Here is a 22,009-nt window from a genome sequence, read left to right on the forward strand (position 1 = left end):
AGGCTGTGTATGAGGAAAGAAGGAAGGTGGGCTGGCTGAGCAGGCACTTTGCTTAAGGGCAGGGGCCAGCTGCTGTCACCCTGAGCTGTTTTATCCTCCAGCCAGGAGCAGAGTGGGGCTGTGATCCAAGGGGGAATGGCTAGACCAGTGCTGACAAACTACTGTGGATTTTAATTGTGGAAGACTGTTGCTGAGGCCATCCTTAGCCAAACAGTGTTAAAAGCAGCCTAGAGCCTTGTGAACATGTTGTCTGTGCCTTAGCAGCAGCAGGTCCTGTCTTGTTTGTGCAGGACCCCAGACTGGGGATATCTGTTCTGGCCAGAGGAAGCTGCTCTGAGGATTGCTGTGAGTAGTTCAGCTCCACAGTGAGTCCAGCCTCCAGCTGCACACACGGGGTACTGTGTCCATGTGCTTTGGTCTCCTGGAGCTGAGCTGGGGTGCCTATAAGATCTGCTGCTAGCAGCAGCCATTAGGCACTTCCCTCCTGGACCAGCTGTAGGTTCTGAACACCATCTTGCCATGTCTTCATACTGTGTCCAGTGTCCAGGACCCCATCTTGGCTCCTCTGGAGCAAGACAAAAGGCAAAGCACTGGCTGTCCTGCAGACTCATTTTTGTGGCCTCTGACCAGGAGTGCTTTGTCTGTGCATACTGCAGGGCACTGGAGACGGTGCTTATGCTCTGGGAGGGATGCTGTGCCCTTTGCAGGGGTGCTGTGTCTTATGCGCTGCTGCCATAACCTGAAGGAAGGAAGCTCCTTTCTCTTTGGGGCAGTGTTTGTGTCCCCTGTACTGCTGCTCCATAAATAAAGGTTTGCCCTTGTACATAGGAAGAACCTGTGCAAGTGTTGGGATAGAGATGGGCAATGTTTGGTGTGTGCCTGGTTTGGTATGTGAGGAGGCTGAGGGCAAAGTTCACAAAGGTCTTCATGTGGACCCTGCAGGGCCTTTTATGTTTCGGTGATGTCCTCATGAAGATCATGGAACCATAGAATGGTTTGGGTTAGAAGGGAGCTTTAACATCATCTAGTTCCAACCTCCCTGCTATAGGCAGGGATGCCTCCCTCTAGACCAAGATAGATTACACTGCCCTCTCTGGCTGCTGTGTTGCATGGCACAGCTGGGTTGTGGGTGGTTTGCATCCTTCCTGCCACCAGCTACTGGGAAGGGTTTTGCTCTACTCTGTCCATGTATGTACATAGCATGCACACATTCTCCATCAGTGCTGCAGCTCTTGGCATGATGTCCAAAAAACAAAGGGTCAAGTGTTTGTCAATGATAACCAGTATGTACTGTGTGTGTGGCATGTGTGCATGTTGGTGTATCATGCATATGTGCCCACACTTCTGTGCTTATGTGGCATGCCCCAGCACGTGGGTACAGTAGCCTCAGGGACTGTCTCGTTCATTTGCGTTGCAATCAAGGGCAGCTGCAGAGTTCCCAGAGTTCATGGCTGGTGCAGAGGCATGGGTCTATCTGTACACCCCCAACATTTACGTGCGTAACCTCCGTACCACCTTCCTCCAAACACCAGCCAGGATTGAAGCTGAACTGAGTCTTATTTAGCATGCCTTAAAATCAGACTTTGAGTAGGAAGAGTAGAAACAGTTACAAGAGGTAAATAAATTATAACATTCACTTGGATTATACTGCAAATTTCATTCAGTAGTGCTGCAGCATCTCTCTGCTAGGTTCCCCTGGCATAACAAAGTACAAAAACTTGGACCCTTGGGGTGTACATGGTCTCCCTGCTTGACATAACTTTCTTCTGCATAAGTTATGTAGCTCGAGATCCTCATGTGCACAGCTGGCAGGGTGTAGCAGCGGGTAATGGCTCAAGTCCATATGTTCTGCCCCTGCCAGCCAGAGAAGTCACTCTCTTCCCTTCACAGCTGCAGAGACAGAGTCTTGGGCAGTCCAGCTGCAAGGAGATCCAGGTGCTGGGTTGGTGAATCCCAGCAGGAGGGAGCTGCTCACACTCAAGCTGCATGCTGTTCTACTCCACCTACAGCATGGTGGTTTCTGTGTTTGTGATGCCGGCATCCTTTGCCATTGCAGAAAAGATGCTCTGCTTCTGAAGCAGCTTGTCGGGACTGTCAAATTCCACAATCTTCCCTGCTTGCATCACCATCACCCTGGCAGTGGGCAATGAAAACACTGTTGAGCTCCTACAGTCAAAGCTGATAGTGCTGCTGGCACCACTACCAGCCCCACCAACGCATGTTGCTTCTACAGCCACACTAGACAGTTCACCTCTCAGTGAACACACAGTTCTCATCTCTGCTGGATGGTGAAATGTATTTGGTGTCAAGAATCCCTCTGTGGCCTGCTGCTGTAGAGGGTCCTAACAACATTACCCCCACCCCCCAAAGGCATAACTAATGCATGACCATTTTTCCCCTCCTCTGTTCTGCACTCCCAGAAACTGCATTGCTGTTCTGGGCATTGCAACCACTCTTGCACCTCTGGCTGCATCCTTGCATCTGCTACTGGCCGCCTCTCCCTACCCCAGTAGCCCTGAGCCCCATTCCTGTGCCTCATGGTACCTGTTGCTGTCCATGATGGTGTGGAGGCGGTGGGCAATGGTCAGGACAGTGCAGTCAGCAAAAGCGCTCCGGATTGTTGTCTGGATTAAGTGATCAGTTTCTAGATCCACAGCTGCTGTTGCTTCATCCAGGATGAGGATCTTGGATTTGCGGAGAAGGGCCCGGGCCAGACACACAAGCTGTCTCTGCCCAACACTGGGAGGAGGTAGGGGATGTGAGTTACCAGGTAAACAGAGGGTGCCTGTCTCAGCCCCTCACCCCACCACAGCCCCCTCCTAGACCCTGGAGAAGGGCAGGGAGCAGGACATGCTTCAGTTCCTTTGCTCACCTCAGGTTTTCCCCTCCCTCGCTCACGATGTGTTGCAGCCTCTCAGGAAGTTCTTGCGCATATGCCTTCAGGTGAGCTAGCTCGAGGGCCTTCCACACCTCCTCATCAGTGTACTGGTCGAAGGGGTCCAGGTTCATCCGCAGGGTGCCAGTGAAGAGCACAGGATCCTGCCAGGGACAGCACAGAGTGTTTGCACCTATTGTGGCCATTCAGCAAGGCTGAATGCTTGCTCTACAGCCTGCCCCTGGCCAGGGAGGTGATGATGATGAAGAGTGCTTGGAGTGGGATCCCTGCAGCACCCAGGGAGGTGCAAAGGGCCATGGCATGCCCAGGGCAGAGCTGTGAAGATGTGGGGTGCAGAAAAGCTGGAATTGGCTCACCTGAGGGATGATGGTGAGGTTCTGGCGCAGGTCATGCAAGCCAATGGTCGCGATGTCCAACCCATCAATGATGATCTTTCCCCCAGCAGCCTCCAGAACACGGAAGAGGCAGTTGGTGAGAGAGGATTTTCCAGCCCCTGTCCGGCCCACAACTCCAACCTGTGAAGCAGATGTTTAGATCACCTAACAGGGCTGGAAATAACTGAGTGAGCACTCTCATCTCCACCTGGTGGGCCTTCTCCATGCCACAAAGAAAGGGTGCAGTGCAGGCAAAGAGGTCCTCACCTTCTCAGTACTCCCAATATTGCAGGTGATCCCATGAAGAACCAGTTCCAGTTCAGGTCGGTACCGAACTTCGTAATTCACAAACTGGATCTCGCCTCTGCTGGGCCAGCCGTGGGGTGGGCGCTTGTCTGTCACCCATGGAGCCTAGGGCACAGGAAGATTAGGGGGCTGCACCAAGCTGTGCAGCAGGTGTTGGCCCAAAACCTGCTCTCCTCACCTCTCTCTTGACCTTCATGTACTCGTGCACCCGCTCTACAGCCACAATATTTGTCTCCAGCTCCGAAGTCACCCGCACCAGCCAGTTCAGTGTCTGGGTCACCTGCACAGCAGAGCCACAGAGCTCAGTGGGACCAGGGAACAACCACCTTTTGTTGAGCGTTTATCAAGAATACGCTCCTCCCCACGGCAGCAAGCATCCCCGTTACATGTGGATGCATGTTCCCCTGGCTGTAATCCCCGGGTGATCACTCTATCAGACATTTCTGCTAATCCCCTCTCCACACACTGCAGATGAATGTGGGGCAGCATCATGCAGCCAGCCCAGAGCCATCAGCCCAAGAACTTAACTGAAGAAACTTTCACTGACTCACATTGAGGGCAGAGGAGACGGAGAGACCCACAATGCCGCCTTCCAAAGAGTTTTTTGAAATTACAGCCAGAAGTGCAGAAAAGAAGACCACCAGGCTCCCAACAAACTCCAGACGGATGGCCAGCCATCTGTAATGGGAGAGCACGGCCCCAGCACAGGGCCAACCAGTGAGACCAGCATCTCACCAGTGTTGAACTCAGTACCATATGCCAGCACCAAGCAATGCCCCCATCACACTCCTACGTGGCCTGGAGCATTGGCATCTTCCCAGGACCCACCCTTGACAGCACAGTTCGCTCCACCTAGGCTCTGGATACTTCACTGGAGCTTTCAAAATCACCCTAAAAAGCCTCCTTCCACAGACGGTGGCCCTATCCGAAGCTCTCCCAATTCCTACACAGACCCTCAGAGCACATCCTGATTGAGCTGCAGGTGTCCCTGTTCGTTGCAGCGGAGTTAGACTAGATGAGTTCTAAGTGTCCCTTCTAACTCAAATGATTCTATGATTGTGATTATGAAGGAGGACTTTAGCATCTCCAGAACATCTCCCAGGAGCTGGATGCAGAGTGCTGTGGCATAAGGACCAAACTCACCTATTTGAGACTATCCAGGAATGAACAGTTTTCTGGTTGATGTCCATTATCTTCTCATTTTGCTGCAGGAACCGCTGTTGATGTCCATAGGACCGGATGACGGAAAGGCCTGACACTGTCTCACCAAAGTGGGAGTAGATGGGAGACCTGCTGACGGAGTCCAGGCGCCGCAGCTGGCGCGACGTGGAGATGTAGAAGCGCTGAAATGAGGGGACAGCTCGGTTACCAACACAAAGCCCAGCAGTGACAGGGACACTGCTCCTTGCTGGGCAAGAGCTGCTCTCAGGCCCCAGCTACTCACCAGCACAAAGTAGTAGAAGATGCCCAAGGGAACAATAACAACAAGGAAGAATGGGGTGGCCAAGGCGATCATGAGCAATGTGCTAATGATACCCATGAAACAGTTGAGCCAAGTGCGGAAGGACGTGGGAATGGTCTCGTCTATTGTGAAGATGTCCTGTGGTGTAAAAAGAAGCAGGGAGAAGCAGTCAGTGACTCCAGAGAGAGGAAGAAACCCAGAGGCTCCACACATACAGGATTCCTATGCACCCATACTTCAACACAGTACAAAAAATTTGAGAAAATATTGGATCAAACTGTATTGATGTAAATGTCACAGCCTCACTTAGGGCCACAGATCCTAGCTTGGGTACAGCTTAATTAATGGAGAAGATTCCAATAATAAGACTTTACAAAGTCATTTACATTGACTGTATTATTTTGTTTGGCCCTCTCGTTGTCTCAGGACAGCTCTCGGCTCCTGCCTCTCTCTGTAATGTACTCTGAACCCTCTTCAGTTTTTCTACATCCCTATTGGCCAGGTGGCCCCAAAACAAGACTCAGCATTCAGCTGTGGCCTCTCTTGCACTGAGCTGATGAAATATAATCCCCTGTAATTTGCTGGCCACTCTCATTCTCAAATATACAGCCCAAGATGTGGTTTAACCTCATGGTGAGCCACGCATTCATCATACCCTTCTGCTCTACAGATCATGGCACCACTCAACACCCGCCAGACCTGCCAGAACACCTTCCACACGTAGGGGCTGTTCTCCTACCTTGGCAAACCTGTTCACAATGCGGCCAGTGGGAGTTGTGTCAAAAAAGCTCATGGGAACACGTAGGATGTTACTGAGAAGCTGCTCGTGCACAATCCGGGAGGCTCGCATGGCACCATGAGAAGACAGGATGGTTGCAAAGAACAGGAAGAGAGCTGCAAGGAGAGCACAGAGCGGTCAACCCCAGATCACGTGTGACACTGCACAGGCAGTCATGGGACACATGGAACAATGAAGTTGTGCAGTATCCCACTGTGACATCCTGCATCCCACCTCCTCGCCATGCCACAGTAACTGCATCCCACCAGCCTTATCCCTGCTGGATCACACCACTGAGTGAGCAGCACCCTGTGTCCCTGCACTCACCCTGTGAAATCCCCAGTGCCCCAAAGACGCCGATCCGCAGGTCTCGCTGCTGCACAGGGTAGGTCTCGTTCTGGTAGCGCTCAGCATCATCAGTCCAGGCACTGAGCCACAGGTTGGTCCCCACATAGGCAGCGTAGTTTCCCACAAAGCCCATGGCAACTAAGAAGGAAAAGCCGAAACCAACAGCACGGAGGTACTGCATGTACATGGAGAACTTCACCTGTGGAGAAGTTCAGCCCGTTATTACTGCCCAGCAAATCACAGCCAGTGACACCCAACGCAACGTTAGACTTGCTGCCCTCAGTCCTCCCTCCACCATACTGCACTGCTGGGGACCTTGGACACCAGCTCCATGCAGTGCTGTGTTCTGGCTGCAATGAGGCCACTGGAAGCTGGCACTGGCTTCTCTTGGCAAGAGTCAAGGTCAGTACAGAGTGCTCCTCTGCCTCCTTCTCCTTCTTCCTCACCTTGCCAGTTTCCACAGTTTCCTTCTCAATCAGCTTCTGGCCCTTTATGTTCTTGACGAGCTCCTCCTGGACCTTCTTCACAGAAGTGGTGCTCCGTGTACTGATGCTGTGGGAAGGTGATGGGCACTGTTAGTACCAGGGTGCTGCTCTGGAGGTCCTGCTCTGCGGTTCCATCCCACATAGCACTGGGACACCAGTGCTGGAGCTCTCTGGGATGAATGTCCTTACACAGGCAGCTTTGAACAAGCTTTGTGAAAGACCACAAGGTCACAGCAAGGCAAGTAAAAGCAAGATCAGATGTTCCTGACCCAGCATTAGTTAGGGTTAGAAGCAGCAAGGAAAGTTCCCATCCCCTTCTGTGCAGGAATCTCCCAGTGAAGCCCCCTGATCTCCTAAAAACCAATGCAGGAAGCAGGTGAGAGAACAGAGAGCTCTGGCTGAGTCCCCACCTGCGGGTGAACTCTTTGCGAAGGATGCTGGCCTCTCGCTTCAGCGTCATGGTCACCACATCATCAGGCCCCTCCTCCACTAAAGGCTCCATACCTTCATCCTCCTGCTCTTCAATCCCATCTAAACCAACAGCTACAGACATGGGAATGAAGGACAGACCAATGAATAGCATCTTGGAGCTTTCAGAACCTCAAGACACACACATCCCCTATACCCAGTAGCATTCCCAGTACCTGCAGTAGTTTCCTCTGCAGCACCCTCCTCCTGGCTACCATATGAGTTCAGGAACTGGGCGAAGGCTCCCCTGTTTGCAAGCAGGGTGCTGTAGGAACCATGTTCAGACACTGCTCCTGCCACCAGCACCACGATGTTATCAACCTGGGGCAGGAAACTGATACTGTGCGTCACCAAGATCCGTGTCTGCAATAAAGTGGCACTGTTGTTGGAGGGCGGTGGAATCAGAACACCTCTTGCACCCCAAGCTTTGGGCTGACCTCTGCTTGAGGACCTCTCTGCTCATCACCACCTGGCCATGGGTACACAGGGCACCCTTCTCTCCTCCACATCCCTCTAGGACTCTCTTACCTACTCAAAAGCCACAGGATCACTTCTCTGTCCCAAGCAGAGGAGGGGCATCCCAGGAGGATGGGCACCACAGTACCAGAGACATTTCTGCCTGGCCGTGTCTCAGGAAGGAGGGCACAAGCGCTCACCTTGTTTTGCAGCAGCCCTTTAGGTCCCAGCACGTGCTCGAAGAGGTGCTTGCCAACATGCGCATCCACAGCAGAGAGGGGGTCATCCAGGATGTAGATGTCAGCATCATTGTACACAGCCCTGGCCAGGCTGATTCGCTGCTTCTGGCCCCCACTCAGGTTAATGCCCTGAATGAAAAGGAACCCCCATGAACCCCAAGCTGCCACAGGGTGCCGGCCCTTCTCTCTGCCACGTGTGTTCGCCACATATTTGTTTATTCCCATTGCGCAGTACCCAAGACTGATACCTTCTCTCCAATCTCTGTCTGGTCGCCTGCAGGTAGTAGCTCCAGGTCTGGAAGGAGGGCACAGGCCTTGATGACCTTCTGATATCTAGCTTCATCCAGCTCTGATCCAAAAAGGATATTGTCTTTCAGCGTGGCATTCTGGATCCAGGCCTGCTGGGGGACATAGGCCAGGGAGCCCTGGGAGAGATACAGAAGAACAGGGTAATCACCAGAGCATCGGCCCAAACACGGCCACCTCACACCTCTCAGAACTACTGTGGTCCCTCACCTGGGGGCCGCATGGTCACCCAGTGCCTGCCCCATGCCTATTTGTGAGCCCCACAGCCCCTGGCACAAGCCAGCCACTCTCACCTGAATATTGATGTGTCCTTTAATATTCTCCATCTCCCCCAGCATGGCCGATACCAGCGAAGACTTCCCTGAGCCCACAGCCCCGACCACAGCCACCAGGCTCCCAGCTTTGATGTCCAGATTGACACTGCAAGACAGGAGAGCCCAGTGAGCAGCATGTCTCTTGCAAAGGACCCACACAGAGCAGAACACAGCTGGGGGTTCACCATGACTGGCACTGTAAAGAGACGATTGCCTTGCCTAATTAAAAGCTTAGAGGGAGAGGGACCCATCAGGCCCTATATGGCACACGGCACTTACTCTCTTATTGCAGCATTCCCATCCTGCTCCCAGGTAAATGTGGCCTCCGAGAAGCGCACAGCACTGCCTGTCAGCAAAGAGATGCACCTCAGGGCTGAGAAAGTGCAAGCCAGCTTCATCCCTTGTGATTGGATTGGGCATCCCAAACCAACCAGTCTGCACCACCCCCAAAACCTTCCATGCGTCTTTCACCTGGTTCTGCTCAGCTCCTGCCTGCACAGATCCACCTCTGAAATGTCCTATGGCCCCCAGCATATCGTGATCTGCTTGCTGCTTGCTGGCGCAAGGTGAGGCCAGCCAACAACCCACAGGGACTAAGCCAGAGCTTTACCTACCTGGGATGGAGTCATGGTGAATAGCTGAGGTGTCCAGATCCTCTCCACTCAGGTACCGTTCCAGCCTCTCCTTTGAGACATTGGTCTGCCATGGCAGAAGGAGGATGGCATGAGGCACAGCTGGGCGTGCTTACAAGAGCCCCCCAAGCAGAGCACCCCATACACTGCCTACACTCAAGCATCATCCTCCACCTCTGAGCCCTAACCCTGTGTCACATAGGCAAGTCCCATTCCACCCTACTGCCAAAAGAGCTCTGTGCACTGATACTTGGGTGCCCAAGGCCCAGAACAATTACACATCTGAACCCCATGTGCTGGCTCAGACAGAGGTATCAGGCAGTCCTCCTGAGGGCTGACCTGCACTAAGGAAGAGATAACCAAGGGCAGCATGGCCATGGGGTAGCGTAGCACATTGAAAAGGGAGATGGAGGTAAAGGCTTTCTGTGCATCCAGGACATTGTTCTCATCCACCAGTACGTAGACAGCAAAACTGGCCAAGGAGACCTGGGACAGAGAAAGCCACCATTAGCGTGGTTGTGTGCAGCCCAAGTCATTTGCTTCCCCTCACTTCATGCTGAAGGTTCCCCATTTTTCCCATCCCCTTGGTCCCAACCCAACCCCAGCTGTCAGGAAAGCGCAGCTCTCCCCAGCCTGCTGGCACTCACCAGGAAGGGGGCACATGAGAACACGAAGATAGAAACTGACTGTAGGTAAGAGAACTTCAGCAAGTGCTTCAGTTCACATCCTCGAATGTCATTGATTCGCTTCTCAAATGAGGGCTCCCAGGCAAAAAGCTTCAAGATCTGTGAAATAACCAGAGTGAGCTGGTGCTGGCCTCACTGGAATGCCCATCTTCCAGGGAGTCCACACTCTACTACTCACCTTGATTCCACTGAGGACTTCACTCATTATTTTCATGCGCTCATCCTTGTTCTTCATGTTCTTTATCTACAAACAGAAGAGCCAGAGGTCATGGCTACACCTCAACCAGACAGAGCTCACTCTTGAGAATGCACCTGGGCTGCCCTAGGGAAGAGAAGGGAAGGCTTCAGGACCCGGGAAGACACCCTATGAGTCTGGATGACCACCCCAGCCCAAATCAGACCCAGTTTGGGAAAGATCTGCAGCATAACAAGGAATGCTATGGGAACAGGCAGAACAACAACAGGGAAAACCTTTCTCCCACCACTGACCTGTATGTCTTTGGACTTGTTGACCAGGAGTGCATTTATGGGGATGAGCAGCACCATGACTGCAATGCCAGCCAGGACAGAGGGGCCCAACTCTCCCCAGAGGAAGACAATAGACAAGGTAATTTGCAAGGGTGATGACCAGAGCTGGTGAACAAAGTTGGCCATGTCCATGAATCTTTGGGCATCAGCTGACATCAGGTTCACAGTCTCTCCCACTGTAGACTCTTTGCGAGTAGCACTGGACATGGTGAGTGCCTGGAGAGAGAAACTGTGGTCAATGCAAACCTTATGGGAGCAGAACTGGGAACCAGCAGGGCACACTGAAACTGCTCCTCAGATCTGGTAACTATCAGATGTACTGTTTGCCCCAGGCTCATGGGAAGAGATGCTGGAATTCCCAGCCCAGCTAGGAGAAAGCCAGCTGGAGATGGTGACAGAGCCATACCTACCTTCTTGTAGATAGCAGCAATGAGGCTGGCACGCACATTTGTGCCAAGCTGGAAGCACAGGTTGAAGTACTGCTGCAGGCAGAGGGACTGGAGTATCGCGGTCAGGAAGAGCAGGATGCTGTACAGGTACCCCTGCCAGGCGAAGGCGTCCGCGTCTGACACAAAGGCGATCAGCAGCCTGAGGGGCAGAGAGGCCATGAGCAACCCACCCATGGAGACAGACCCAACAGGGTGCTCCAAACCAACACAGGCAGTTGGGTACTGAGCACACAGGGAGGTGGTAGGGCTGGGGGCAAGGCTGGGATGGTGTAACTCACTTCAGCAGCTGGGGGCTGACAAACACAAGCATATCATGCACCAATTTGAAAGCCACCGACATCACAAGGTTTTGCAAGAAGGTCTTAAAGAGGACTTTAATCAGCCACTTCTTGGGGTAATCCTTGTGAGAGGAATCCCCTTTACCTCTCTTCTTTTTCTTCTTCTTTGGCTGCTTCTCCTCCTAGAGGAGAAAATGAAGAAATAAATGAGCAGGTCCTACGGCTTTTGGCACCTGAAAGGATGCTTCCAGGGCAGCTACATAACCCGCAGATTAGGTGTCCTGAATGAAGCCCAGGCTTTAACTCCTGTCATATTATCTATCTATATTATGGATAAATTATAGAAAAATTCCTTCTCAGAAAGAGTGGTGATGCACTGGCACAGGCTGCCCAGAGAGGTGTTGGAGTCACGATTGCTAGAGGTGTTGAAGGAATGTGGAGAAGTGGCACTAAGGGACATGGTTAGCGGGCAGGTTGGGGATGGGTTGATGGTCAGACTGGATGATCTTAGAAGTCTCTTCCAACCTGAATGATTCTGTGATTCTCTCTCAATTTAGAGTGATTTTCACTCAGACCTGGGAGATATCTGGGACAGGGAAATACAGAGACAGGGAAGCTGCTTGTACTGCAGCCTTGAGGGATGGTTCCTGTTCTTCTGCAGGGCATAAGGATGGAGAATTTCTTGGTATCTCAAAAAATAAGGATCTGCTGAGGATGGGAAAGACCTTGCCACAGGATTCCCCATCTTTGTCCATGGCCCTGAAGAATCAGAGTCGGAAAACTCAGCACTGGGGGCTGTAAGGAGATGAGGTGACCCTACTCAACAAGGCTGGGCTTAGATCTCTGCATCTCATACAAGGCCACACGTGGGAAGGGATTTACCAGCACCAGGATGTCCTGGCTCTGGGCCTTGCTCATCCCATTCATGTGCTCTGTGTCACGTTCCCGGCGTCTTTTCTTGCGTTTCCGTTTCTCCAATTCTGCTTGGGCCTTCCTCAATTCAGTCTTCATGTTCTTCTCAAAAGTAGCATATAAGGCCTGTATCCTGTCTTTATCTTTCAAATCCCAGACATCTTCGATTTCCAAGGGCTTTCGATAGCCCTTGTAAATCATCCTGTGGGGCAGAGAGATCTCTCCTTAGCAAGTCTCCAACACTGAGTCTGTAGGAAGGTCCTTACTGCAAATGCAGAGCTTTCGGAGTCTGATTCCTAAAAGAGGGAGAGCTACAAACCGAGCTTCCTGCAGTTCAAGCCCCGATTTGTGTTCACAGCCTATTGTGGCTGAAGTTCCCATGCAACTTTCATGCCACGTGGCAGAGCCATGACAGATCACTGCTACCTGCAGGCTGGGCCTAATGCACCAGGGACCAGTGCACAGCAGCTTGGGTGTCCAAGCTCAGGCTGCATAGACTGCACTGATTCTCCTTTGCCAGCTCTTGGATGGGGCCCTCGGCACTGATATATTGGGTAGCAGCCAGCCCACAGCAAGGAGTTGGAACTGGATGGACTTTATGGTTCCTTCCAACCCAACCATTCTGTGATTCTATGCTGTGATGCTATGGCTCATAGCAGCCTGTGCAGCTCAGCCCTGAGGTCTCCCTGCATTTTGCCACCCATAGTCCTGCTCACCTGCTGTACCACTCGAAGGTGAGGGAACTCAGGATGGAGGCTGTCACCCCTGGGTTCTAGAGTGCAAAGGAAAGAGAAGTGAGTACTGAGGCATTGCAGGTGCTAAGATGAAATTGACAAGAACTGACCAGCTCCTGCAGCCTCCCGCTCTCCTTGTGCCCCTTGCTCACGCCTTCCCGGCACCCTCACACACCCTGCATGCACATCATACCTTCTTTGTAAATTCCTTTGCTTCTGGGGAGATATCTGAGAAGCCTGAGACAATAAAGAGCAGCAGCTGGAGCCCATAGGAGATGAAGAAGAGAACAAACCGTGGTACATCCGAGATGGGGTCCTGTGGGAAAGTAGAGCCCAGGGTGACAAGACTGACTTGTCTCAAGGCCACCTGGCCCTCAGAAACAGCATTCAAACTAACAGAGCAGTTGCAGAACTCTGTGTCCTCTCTCAGCTTCCCTTCACCACCCCTCTTTCCTTCTCCCCCGCTCCTCCCAGATGTCCATAAGGGGAGAAATTTGTCCTGGTTTTCTCATGCTTCCTCAAAGGGAGAGGGTGAATTTAAAAGGCTACTCCTCTTCCAGTTCCCAAGGTCCATATGGCAGCTGGGACCTCAGTGATACCACTGAGAGCTTGTCAAGGGCTGAGATCCGTAAGGAACTCGATGATCCTTATGGGGTAATACCTCAGGGTCTTCTATGATCCTATTACTTTCTTCGGGGACTGAACAATGCTGTGGGGAAATACACAACTCCTTGCCAAACCCAACCTGCAGTGCTCTCCGGACAAGGGACTGGAACGGCAGGATCCCACAGAGCAGTGACAGGATCCAGAAGCAGAACAGTACCACCGAGTCTCTGCACAAGCAGAAGCACCGCGCATAGTGGATCACAAGCACCAAGATCTGGAAGAAAAACCATCACTGAGGTTCGGGCAGGGCAGTAGGACAAGCTCTGCCTTTCAAACACGCCTTTGGGGTACATGTACCCAGGCACTGGCACACGTGGTCTTTGCAAGTCCTACAGAAGCTTCAGAGTTCATCACACAGGGCAAAGATTTATTTCAGGGAGACATCATATCAAAATGCTCATAGGAAAAACAAGGTCTGAAGGCACCCCAGCATTATGCTTTAGCTGTTCTCACCCCAGGTTCTTGGCCATGCTGTAAAGAGCAGGCATAAAGCAATGTTCTAGCTCCTGAACATCACTACAAGCCTGATATTACACAGGTCAGAGACCCGTGGTTAACAATATCTCCTAAACTTTGCACATAAATTCAACTGATAAAATAGTAACCATTAGCAAATTGTTATGTTTGCTTGTAAGTGCAGCTCCTAAGTTTTATGGCTTTATTAAGCCTGTTAGATTGGCCGATAACTTCTACAAAATATCTGCTACTCCTGTGCACGTGTTCCCCTGCGCACGCAGCTCCTATGCCCTCAGTTTTCTAGACCAATCTCACATATCTTCATTCACAAATCCAATCTCTAATCACAGATCTCCTCTGCCTCAGAATTCTATGGCACTTCTCAACTCTTCCTTCCCACAGAATTCCTGCAGATACTCAGTGCTGCCCCATCCCCATCTCCCAGGTTGCTCTTCTGCAGAAGCAGTCTGCCTCCATCCCTGTGCTATGGAAGCTTTCTGCAGCTCAGGCCTGCCATCTCACGCCATCTCTTTGGTGACGCTCAGCACGTTGTCCCGCTGACGCTTACCCAGGTAACGATGTATAGGCTGGGGTTGGTGTACCAGACAGCTGGCAGGGAGTTCTGCCCTGTGCCCTCTGTAACTGTCAAGACCAACTCTGCCACAGCTGTCATCAACAGCAACGTAGCCAGCACCTGTGAGGAGAGGAGGGCAGTTGTGAGGAGAGACCCAGCACCCTGTGCACTGGAAACCAGTGGGAAACAATGCGACTGGATATAAAAGCATTAAGCCCTGTAGATCACCGCACCCTTTCCAACCCAAACCTGGTGCAAAGAGCTTTCTTGTGCCCTTCCATGGGAGCACTGCCATCATTTTAACCTTGGAACACACAAGCACATAATATCAGAGGCTGCAATGCACACCTAAGACCTCCCTCCTGGAGCGTCCCAGCCATGTGGTGCCCTCTGTCCCAGCTATGCGTCATCATGGGCTTCCTTCTGGCTTTTCCATCACAGTGCTTCTTCTCTCCTACACTTCTCATCTGTTCATTCTTCACCCAACTCCAGCTTAGAAGCTTTCTACACACCACCGCTCAACCCAGGCTACTCCTGCCAGCTTCTGTGGCCCCTCCGCCCCACACTACCTGTTTGATGATGTAAAGTTTGGTCAAAGATGCTTTCTTGGATTTAGATTTGCACAAGGGAAGGAGCTGCCATGGAGCCAAAACCCAGAGGAAGCCAAGAGGGATCCAGACCAGCACTGTCTGCTGGAAGCACACTGGGAGGTCAGCATCTGAGCGAGCGAGGAAGGAGTCATTCTGGGGACAAAAATAGACAGTCAGATCATAGAACCATAGAATCATAGAATATCCTGTTGGAAGTTGGAAGGGATCTACGAGAATCATTGAGCACAACCGTCGGCTCCACAAAGGGCCACCCAACAATCAGACCCTATGTCTGAGAGCACTGTCCTGACATGTCCTGAACTCCGGCAGCCTGCAGCTGTGCCCACTGCCCTTTGGTGAAGAACCTTTTCCTAGCACCCAACCTGACCGTCCCCTGAAGTCACTCAGGATCACTCAGCCTTCACCTGACTCACAGCACCAGCACTCTGATAGCTCCTATCCCTCCTGTTTCCACTCCACTCAGCGCCCACCATCCTCACTTACTGCCCACCAAGCACCCTACCCCAACAGGCCAACACAACCACTCACCCAGAAGACAGACCCGCAGAACTCGTCCAAGGCTGCTGACATGGCTGGGGTGGACAGAGCCAGCAGCTCCTTCTCTCGCTCTGTTCAGCTGTGAGAGTCCTGGGTGGATGCTTGGAATAAAAGTCCCTACACACCCTTGGCCGCTGTCGGGATTAAATCCTAATGGCATACAGTTAATTGTTAACTTGGTGTGGTTGCACAATTCTGAAAGCAAACCAGTGACCAAAAGGGCCTTGGAAAACCATGAGTTCCAAAGAAGGGAGGAGATGGAGGCTCAGAGAAGAGATGGAAGGGAAACTGCTGTCACAGACTCCCTTCATCATATGGCCATTGCTTAAAAATCACAGCCTTCATCAGTGTATACTGAGATAGGTGTATGATCCCACAAAAGACAACCTGTGTTGGCGCAGTACATCTTTCCTCCGCTGGGACCATGCCAGCAACTCCCCAGTACCCATGTGACCAGAGAGCCACACCTGGAGCAAGACTGACCCTAAACCATCATCCTGCTACTTTGGGAGGTGGGGGCTGGAACGGATGGGTCTATCCTAAAACAGAATTTGCTTTGTCTCGCAGGATTTCAAGGAGCATTAGGTAAAAGGGGAGGGCGCACAGACCAGAAGAATTCTGCTGTTTCATTGTTCTGTGTTTGGCTCAAGAGTCAAGGGTGATACAGTGACTAATTGCATAGAAACAAGCCCCTTGTCATCAATCGCAGAGGAAGGTCCAACGTCTAACCTGCTGGTTAATTATTATTGCCTTGTCTGATTAAATCCTCTTCTTTTTTTGGTAAACAAAGCTGTCCCCAGTGCCATGTCCTCCAGCCAGCACCAATACACTGCTGAGGAGAGCAGCAATCTGATGTATTAGACAGAAGATCACCGAATGGAGCAGCCACTCCCTTGGGTTCTTCTCAGTTCAAAGTGCTGATATAATTTGTGAACTGTGGGGTGCTACGAACACGTTCCTGTCTTCACCTTGTGGTTCACACCATGGTCTTTCCCATCCCTCTACCCCACAGCCCTGCCTTCTGAGCTGAACAAAGCCTCATACGTATTGTACCTAGGCTGCACCTAAATCCTACCTTTCTTTTTTCCAGCTTATTTTTGCACAGTAGCTGAGATCCAGTCTTTCCAATTTATCTTCATAAACACGATCCTTAAAGCCCTTGTCTCTACCAAGTTCTACTCTGCCCACTGGCCTTGCTTATAAGGCTCACGAATGGACCACTTGCCCCAGTGACAGCTTCCTATTAAATACTCCATCCCCTTGCTCGCCTTGCTTTCCAATGCATATCATAGAGCCCATCCTCTCGCAGTCTTTTGTCTCTCGTTCAGAGCTGAACAGCTTTCCTTAGCTAAGAATGTTTAAGATAAGCATATCCACTCTTCCTCTACCCTCAGGCTTGCGACACGCTCATCCTCCTGAAAACCTGTAAAGACACCTTAGTATCCTTCAGCTCCTTCCACAAAGCTTCTTCCATTACAATATGCAGAAAATGGATATTGTATTGCTGGGACCAAGCTAACTGAAGTGCTCTTCATGCCCCCAAAGGGGGGGACTTAGTCTCCAGGACAAAGACTTCTGCAAGACAATGTACAAATTGATCCAGACCTCATAATCTCTGAAAAGTTTATTTCTTTGCTTTCTTATCGTGCAATGCCCTTTGAGTTCAGAAGCCTTTTTAAAACAAACAGAGCTTGACACAAAAGAACCGAACAACATATATGACAGCAGAAGGCTGCGTCAGCATGATACATTAACTGAGTTACAGGTATCAACATGACTCAAGAAATCTTACAGTATAAGCCACAAACTCTTAAACTCAATTAACCCTAAGTGAAATCACTTCTACCAAGTTTGAATCCTTCCTACTGAGTGTCCATCAGCCAGCACTGACCCCAGGCTTTTCAGCTATTTTCCCAGCTTATATGTTGAGAATTGCTTTCTATGTTCCCAATATGTGTTTTGAGAGACACCGATACCTCTGATGGATCCATGTGAAAAAGGGGATACGCTCTCCTACATGAAGCTCTAAAGTTATAGTCTTCAGCTATAGGTTTTCAACTATCTGATTCTGTTAAGGTAAAACCAAAAGAAGCCTAAGTTTTGATTCCGACTAGTCAGCAATAAACCCATAGGCACTTTCCCCCTCACACACTGTCTGAAGAATAAGGAGATGCTTGTGAAGATGTGTTAGGAAAAGGACCTGGAAACTCCCTGAGAAAAAATACCTCGGCTTCCCAAGGAATCTCACCATATACCCTATCCAGGTTGGGTCATAGCTAGCTCATCCCATCAGTCAGGTAGTAGAAGCTTTTTGCCACATAGGCTCATCACCTCTACGTATCAAGAGCTTTGATGTGCTTCTCTTTACCTGAGAGATGCTGGGTTTCTAATCCTCAGCTGTCCTACTGGCTGACACGAGCAGACCTTGTCTTCCAGCTGTGGCTGTTTCCCTTCCTGGCATTTTGGATGTAATCGTTTTCTCTTTTGGTGCAGCACGAGGATGATTAATTCAGCGTCCCCTCATCTGACTCTTACCTCTCTTCTGCTGCTCTCACACTTGGCCCTCCTGAGACACAACTAGGGTTTGAGTTATGTTCTTAACTGAGTGCTTTTTTGCTATTACTTTGTTCTCAGGAAACGTTTCTATCTCCTGTACATATTGCCTCATATTACACAGATGAGCTAATGTGGACTTTCCCATTTGCAGTATCTAGAAGTGATGCCAAAGCACACTGTACCAAACCATGCAAAATGGAGCACACAGTACCATCTGCAAAATAAATTAAAAACAACAAAAAAAACCACAGTAAAAACAGAGTAAGAGGGAAGCAGCTGCAGCGTTTATTTGATGATCACATGCAGTGCTACACAATTCATTCTCCCATACTTGCTCAGCTCCCTTCCTCTCTAAATAAAAAGAGCTGAGCAGCTTGTCGCCATCACATCCAAGAATGAGTCCTTTTACTTAAAATGGCCAACATAAGTTTCCAGGCCAGGGACTGGTCACTCAGGGGAAACCAAGGGAAGAAACATCAGGCTTTGTCACCTAATTTGCATCCTCCGCAGCCTGAGGACGGAAGCAGTACACATCTGTCCACGTGGCAGGAAAAACTCTGGAGTCTCGGTGCTCTTGTTCCAGCACAGTGCTTTCCACTACAGAATGTTCTTTGCAATGGCATTCAGTGTCCTCACTTTAGCCACATCCGCCACCTTAATGGAGTATTCAGGGGCAGAGAACGACGCTCCCATGGCAACATTGGGATTTCTGTATAGAAAATGACTGGTTACTTTCTGCAGGTGACGCAGAAGGGTAGAAGACATTAATGAAAACCCACCATTTCCCCCACAGTGTCAGCAGCAGTCAGAATACCTGCTGGTACCACTCAGACCAAAGATGAGGCAGAAGCAGAACAAAGAACAGTACAGAGGACAGAAAAAAACAGCATCTACAGAAACCCAGTGCAGACCTGTGGTCATTATCACTGTTCAGAGAGGCACATCCCACGGGCCTTCCAAAACCCACATTCATCAGTGCTGCAGGTCAAAGGTAACTAAATCAGAACACACCCTCCAAGTGTCACCGGAGTGCACTCAGAAGACCTAGGGCAACAGTAGCATAGGAAATGGCCCAAGGAGCTGGTTGTGCATGGAGCTCGTGTCCAGACAATGAGCACCACTGGATTCACAGACTGCAGAACACAGAGCCAAGTAACACAATCCCAACCACGACAGTACAGTTAACACACAGAAAGCTGTTTGAAATCTAAACTTGTTCCACACACCTACATTTGTATTAATCCTGATTTCCCCCAGTACAATTTTGCGAAGAAACAGTAAGAAATAATCAGTTACCTGAACTTCATCCCCGAGTCCCGTGCTGAGCGAGCAGAGCAGTGAAACTCAGAAGCAGAAGAGCCTTCCAGAATCCTTTGCAGGTTGCGCTCTGTGATGCCACCCCCTGGTGGGAAGAATCCTTGTTTATGTCACATCCAGCATAGAAAGGACTATCACATAGCCAACATTATCCCCGAGATCTATCCCCTAAGGGACCAGCATCACCTACACAGAAGGGGAAAGAGCCCTTGGGACGAGAGACTGGCACTTGAAGAGATGGGAGAAGACTTGATTCACGTCCTCCCGCAGATCTACAACTGCCCCCCAAATCCTCCAGTGAGCAGCAGCTGCAGCGTTCTGCAGCCTTTACTCACACCATGGCAGGAACACCTCCCTCCAAGGGATGCGGCTCAGAAAAACCAATCAGACATTGCACCCCAGGGCAAGAGGAGCCAGAGGCAACTAGACCTGTTATAGATGACAAGTAAAAACTTTACCTGGCACTACGACAATTCTGCCCTTTGCCTGAAAGAAAAATAACTTGTTAACGACACTGGCACAGCACTAAGTCCTCACATGCCACTACGGGGAACAAAGAAAACTTATGTAACGCAGCCTTGAAATTCACAGTGGCTTATGATTCTTGCATTCTCACTCCAGGGATCTAGCCCAAAGGACTTGGGAAGTCAGATCAAGGACAACCCAGAGGTGGGGGGCAAGCACTTGTGGACAGCAGCTTCCCCACAGAAATGAGGGTTATCACAAAGAACGTGCCCAAGAAGTGGCCACAGTAACCCAGAGGCATATAGGGAGCACTTACCTGTTCTGCAAGTTTCTTAATCAAGGATAATCCTTCCAGTGCTGAGCTGTCGCAGCCACTGGTCAATACCCGCTCAAACCCCAGAGAAATCAGAGTCTCCAGTGCCAACTGAGGGTCGTGCACCATGTCGAAGGCTGAGAGACCAACGGAACAGTTCAGAAATAACTCACTGCTCAAGCTCAAGTCCCCATTCCAGCCCAGGAGAGAGACGGCATAGTCCCTTCTCTCAGCCACAGCTCCCAGCTATAACATCACCCTCACAGTAACGGCAGGGCTGCAGCATTCAGCTCTTTGGACATTTTTACTCCATGCAAGGCAGTAACATTGCCACCAAGCTTAGACCCCCTGAAGCTAAGCTCTCGTGGGCAAACAGCACAGCTACAGCTCTAGCATAGTACACACAGCTTTTTGCCCTCCATAGAAAAACCACCAGAATAGGCCCAGCTACTCCCCAAGCTCCCAATCTCTGTCAGTGGGGCAGAAGCTGGTCCCTGCCAGGGCCACCAAACTCTGTGACTCACCTCGATGAAACGTGACTGGCAAGGGCCGGCAAACAGCTGTAATAAGAAGACATGGTCAGCCTGGATTGCTACAGAGAGTCCTTTGTGTCAGAACCAGAAAAGCACATGAGATTTCCTTCACTACCTACAATTTTTGTACTAGGTCAGCCCAATGCAAACTTTACCAGTAGTGCTCAACACTGGCAGTTCGCAAGCCAGTTTACCTTCTACAAGAAGAAACGTAACTATCCTATACTATCTAACTAATGCAAACTAACTAATGGAAATACTGATTGCAGGGCTCCACTGGATAGAAAGAGCAAGGACGCAAACAAGACCTGCAGACTATGGAACCCAATGCTGTGCATTCTACAGTTACGGTGAGACAGCCCAGCACGAAGCTACCATTCCTGGTGACAGCAAAGAAATCAGGCGGCGCTTAGAGCAACGTTTACAAGCAGGGATTCTCACCCAGCAACGCCGTGCAGAGCTCCGTATCGATGCGTCCATCCTCAGTGAGGGCCCCGAAGACCAGCCCATCCGCACCGTGCAGTTTGGCCAGGCGAATGTCAGCCTTCATCACCTCCACCTCTCGGTCTGAGTAAAGAAAATCTCCGCCGCGAGGCCGGATCATGACGAACACCGGGACCCGCACGCATTGCTTTACCACCTGCAGGAGCCCTGGGGGGAGAAACGGGACGGGGGGAGGAGACGGGCTTACAGAAGGGCTGGCGGCACCCCCAGGGGGCGCGTCTCGAGAAGAACGCAGCGAGAACGGTGGGGAGTGGGGCCGCGCGGCTCACCCATGCTCGGAGTGGTTCCTCCCTCCACCAGGCCCGCGCACAGCTCGATCCGGCCGGCACCTGCGGAGAGGCGGTCACACCTGACCTCGGCCCTCACCCCGCTCCCGCCAACCGGACCGGGCCTCGGGCCTCACCTCCACGCTCCGCGTTGACGGCAGACTCCACTGAGTCCACGCACACCTCCATAAGGAAGCCATCGTCCATGCCTAGGAAGGAACGACACGGTCGGCCCGGCTCGGCCCATGGCGGTCCCCGGCTGCCTCGCGACCTCCCGTCGAGCTTCCCCGCCCGCTTCCGCCTCAGGCCCCGCCCCCCGCGTTCGGCATCCGGCCTCGCCCCCTCGCGGCCCGGAGCCCCGCGCCCTTCGTCACCGGCCCCGGGCCGCGAGGGGGCGAGGCCGATGCGCCGTGTCCGGGCCGAGCCCCGCCTCCCTCCGCCGCAGCCCCACCCCCGCCCCGGCCCGGGGCCCCGCCCCCGTCTCACGCGCCTTCACCTGCGCTGGCAGCGCGCGGGGGTCGCTGCTGGCTCTGGGTCACGTGCCGCGGAATTGTCATGGT

The 22,009-nt window shown here is 51.5% G+C and overlaps 2 protein-coding genes across 3 annotated transcripts; both read right to left on the bottom strand.

The window, feature by feature from the left end:
* Nucleotides 1-2,003: 2,003 nt before the first annotated feature.
* Nucleotides 2,004-15,528, bottom strand: ABCC2 (ATP binding cassette subfamily C member 2; the record flags this gene model as incomplete). Its single annotated transcript, XM_079535436.1, has 32 exons — nt 2,004-2,133; nt 2,545-2,739; nt 2,873-3,039; nt 3,253-3,411; nt 3,538-3,681; nt 3,755-3,856; nt 4,128-4,254; nt 4,720-4,919; nt 5,021-5,176; nt 5,778-5,932; nt 6,144-6,363; nt 6,611-6,716; nt 7,060-7,192; nt 7,294-7,480; nt 7,774-7,941; nt 8,061-8,237; nt 8,412-8,538; nt 8,712-8,774; nt 9,043-9,131; nt 9,404-9,550; nt 9,712-9,849; nt 9,929-9,994; nt 10,240-10,494; nt 10,689-10,866; nt 11,006-11,187; nt 11,888-12,119; nt 12,634-12,689; nt 12,845-12,967; nt 13,397-13,531; nt 14,342-14,467; nt 14,917-15,090; nt 15,487-15,528. The coding sequence occupies 32 exons, from the start codon at nt 15,526-15,528 to the stop codon at nt 2,004-2,006; spliced, it is 4,659 nt and encodes a 1,552-aa protein (XP_079391562.1).
* Nucleotides 15,529-18,648: 3,120 nt separating this feature from the next.
* Nucleotides 18,649-22,006, bottom strand: CUTC (cutC copper transporter; the record flags this gene model as incomplete). Of its 2 annotated transcripts, XM_079536592.1 has the most annotated exons (9): nt 18,649-18,760; nt 19,348-19,453; nt 19,827-19,854; nt 20,150-20,283; nt 20,671-20,706; nt 21,121-21,330; nt 21,453-21,512; nt 21,587-21,658; nt 21,946-22,006. In XM_079536592.1, the coding sequence occupies 9 exons, from the start codon at nt 22,004-22,006 to the stop codon at nt 18,649-18,651; spliced, it is 819 nt and encodes a 272-aa protein (XP_079392718.1). The 2 variants fall into 2 exon arrangements, with proteins under 2 accessions (XP_079392718.1, XP_079392719.1); XM_079536593.1 differs by lacking the exons at nt 18,649-18,760; nt 19,827-19,854; nt 21,946-22,006 and having other exon boundaries at nt 19,355-19,453; nt 21,587-21,656.
* Nucleotides 22,007-22,009: the final 3 nt, after the last annotated feature.

Source organism: Tetrao urogallus (assembly GCF_951394365.1).
Source record: "Tetrao urogallus genome assembly, chromosome: 5".
Lineage (NCBI taxonomy): Eukaryota > Metazoa > Chordata > Aves > Galliformes > Phasianidae > Tetrao > Tetrao urogallus.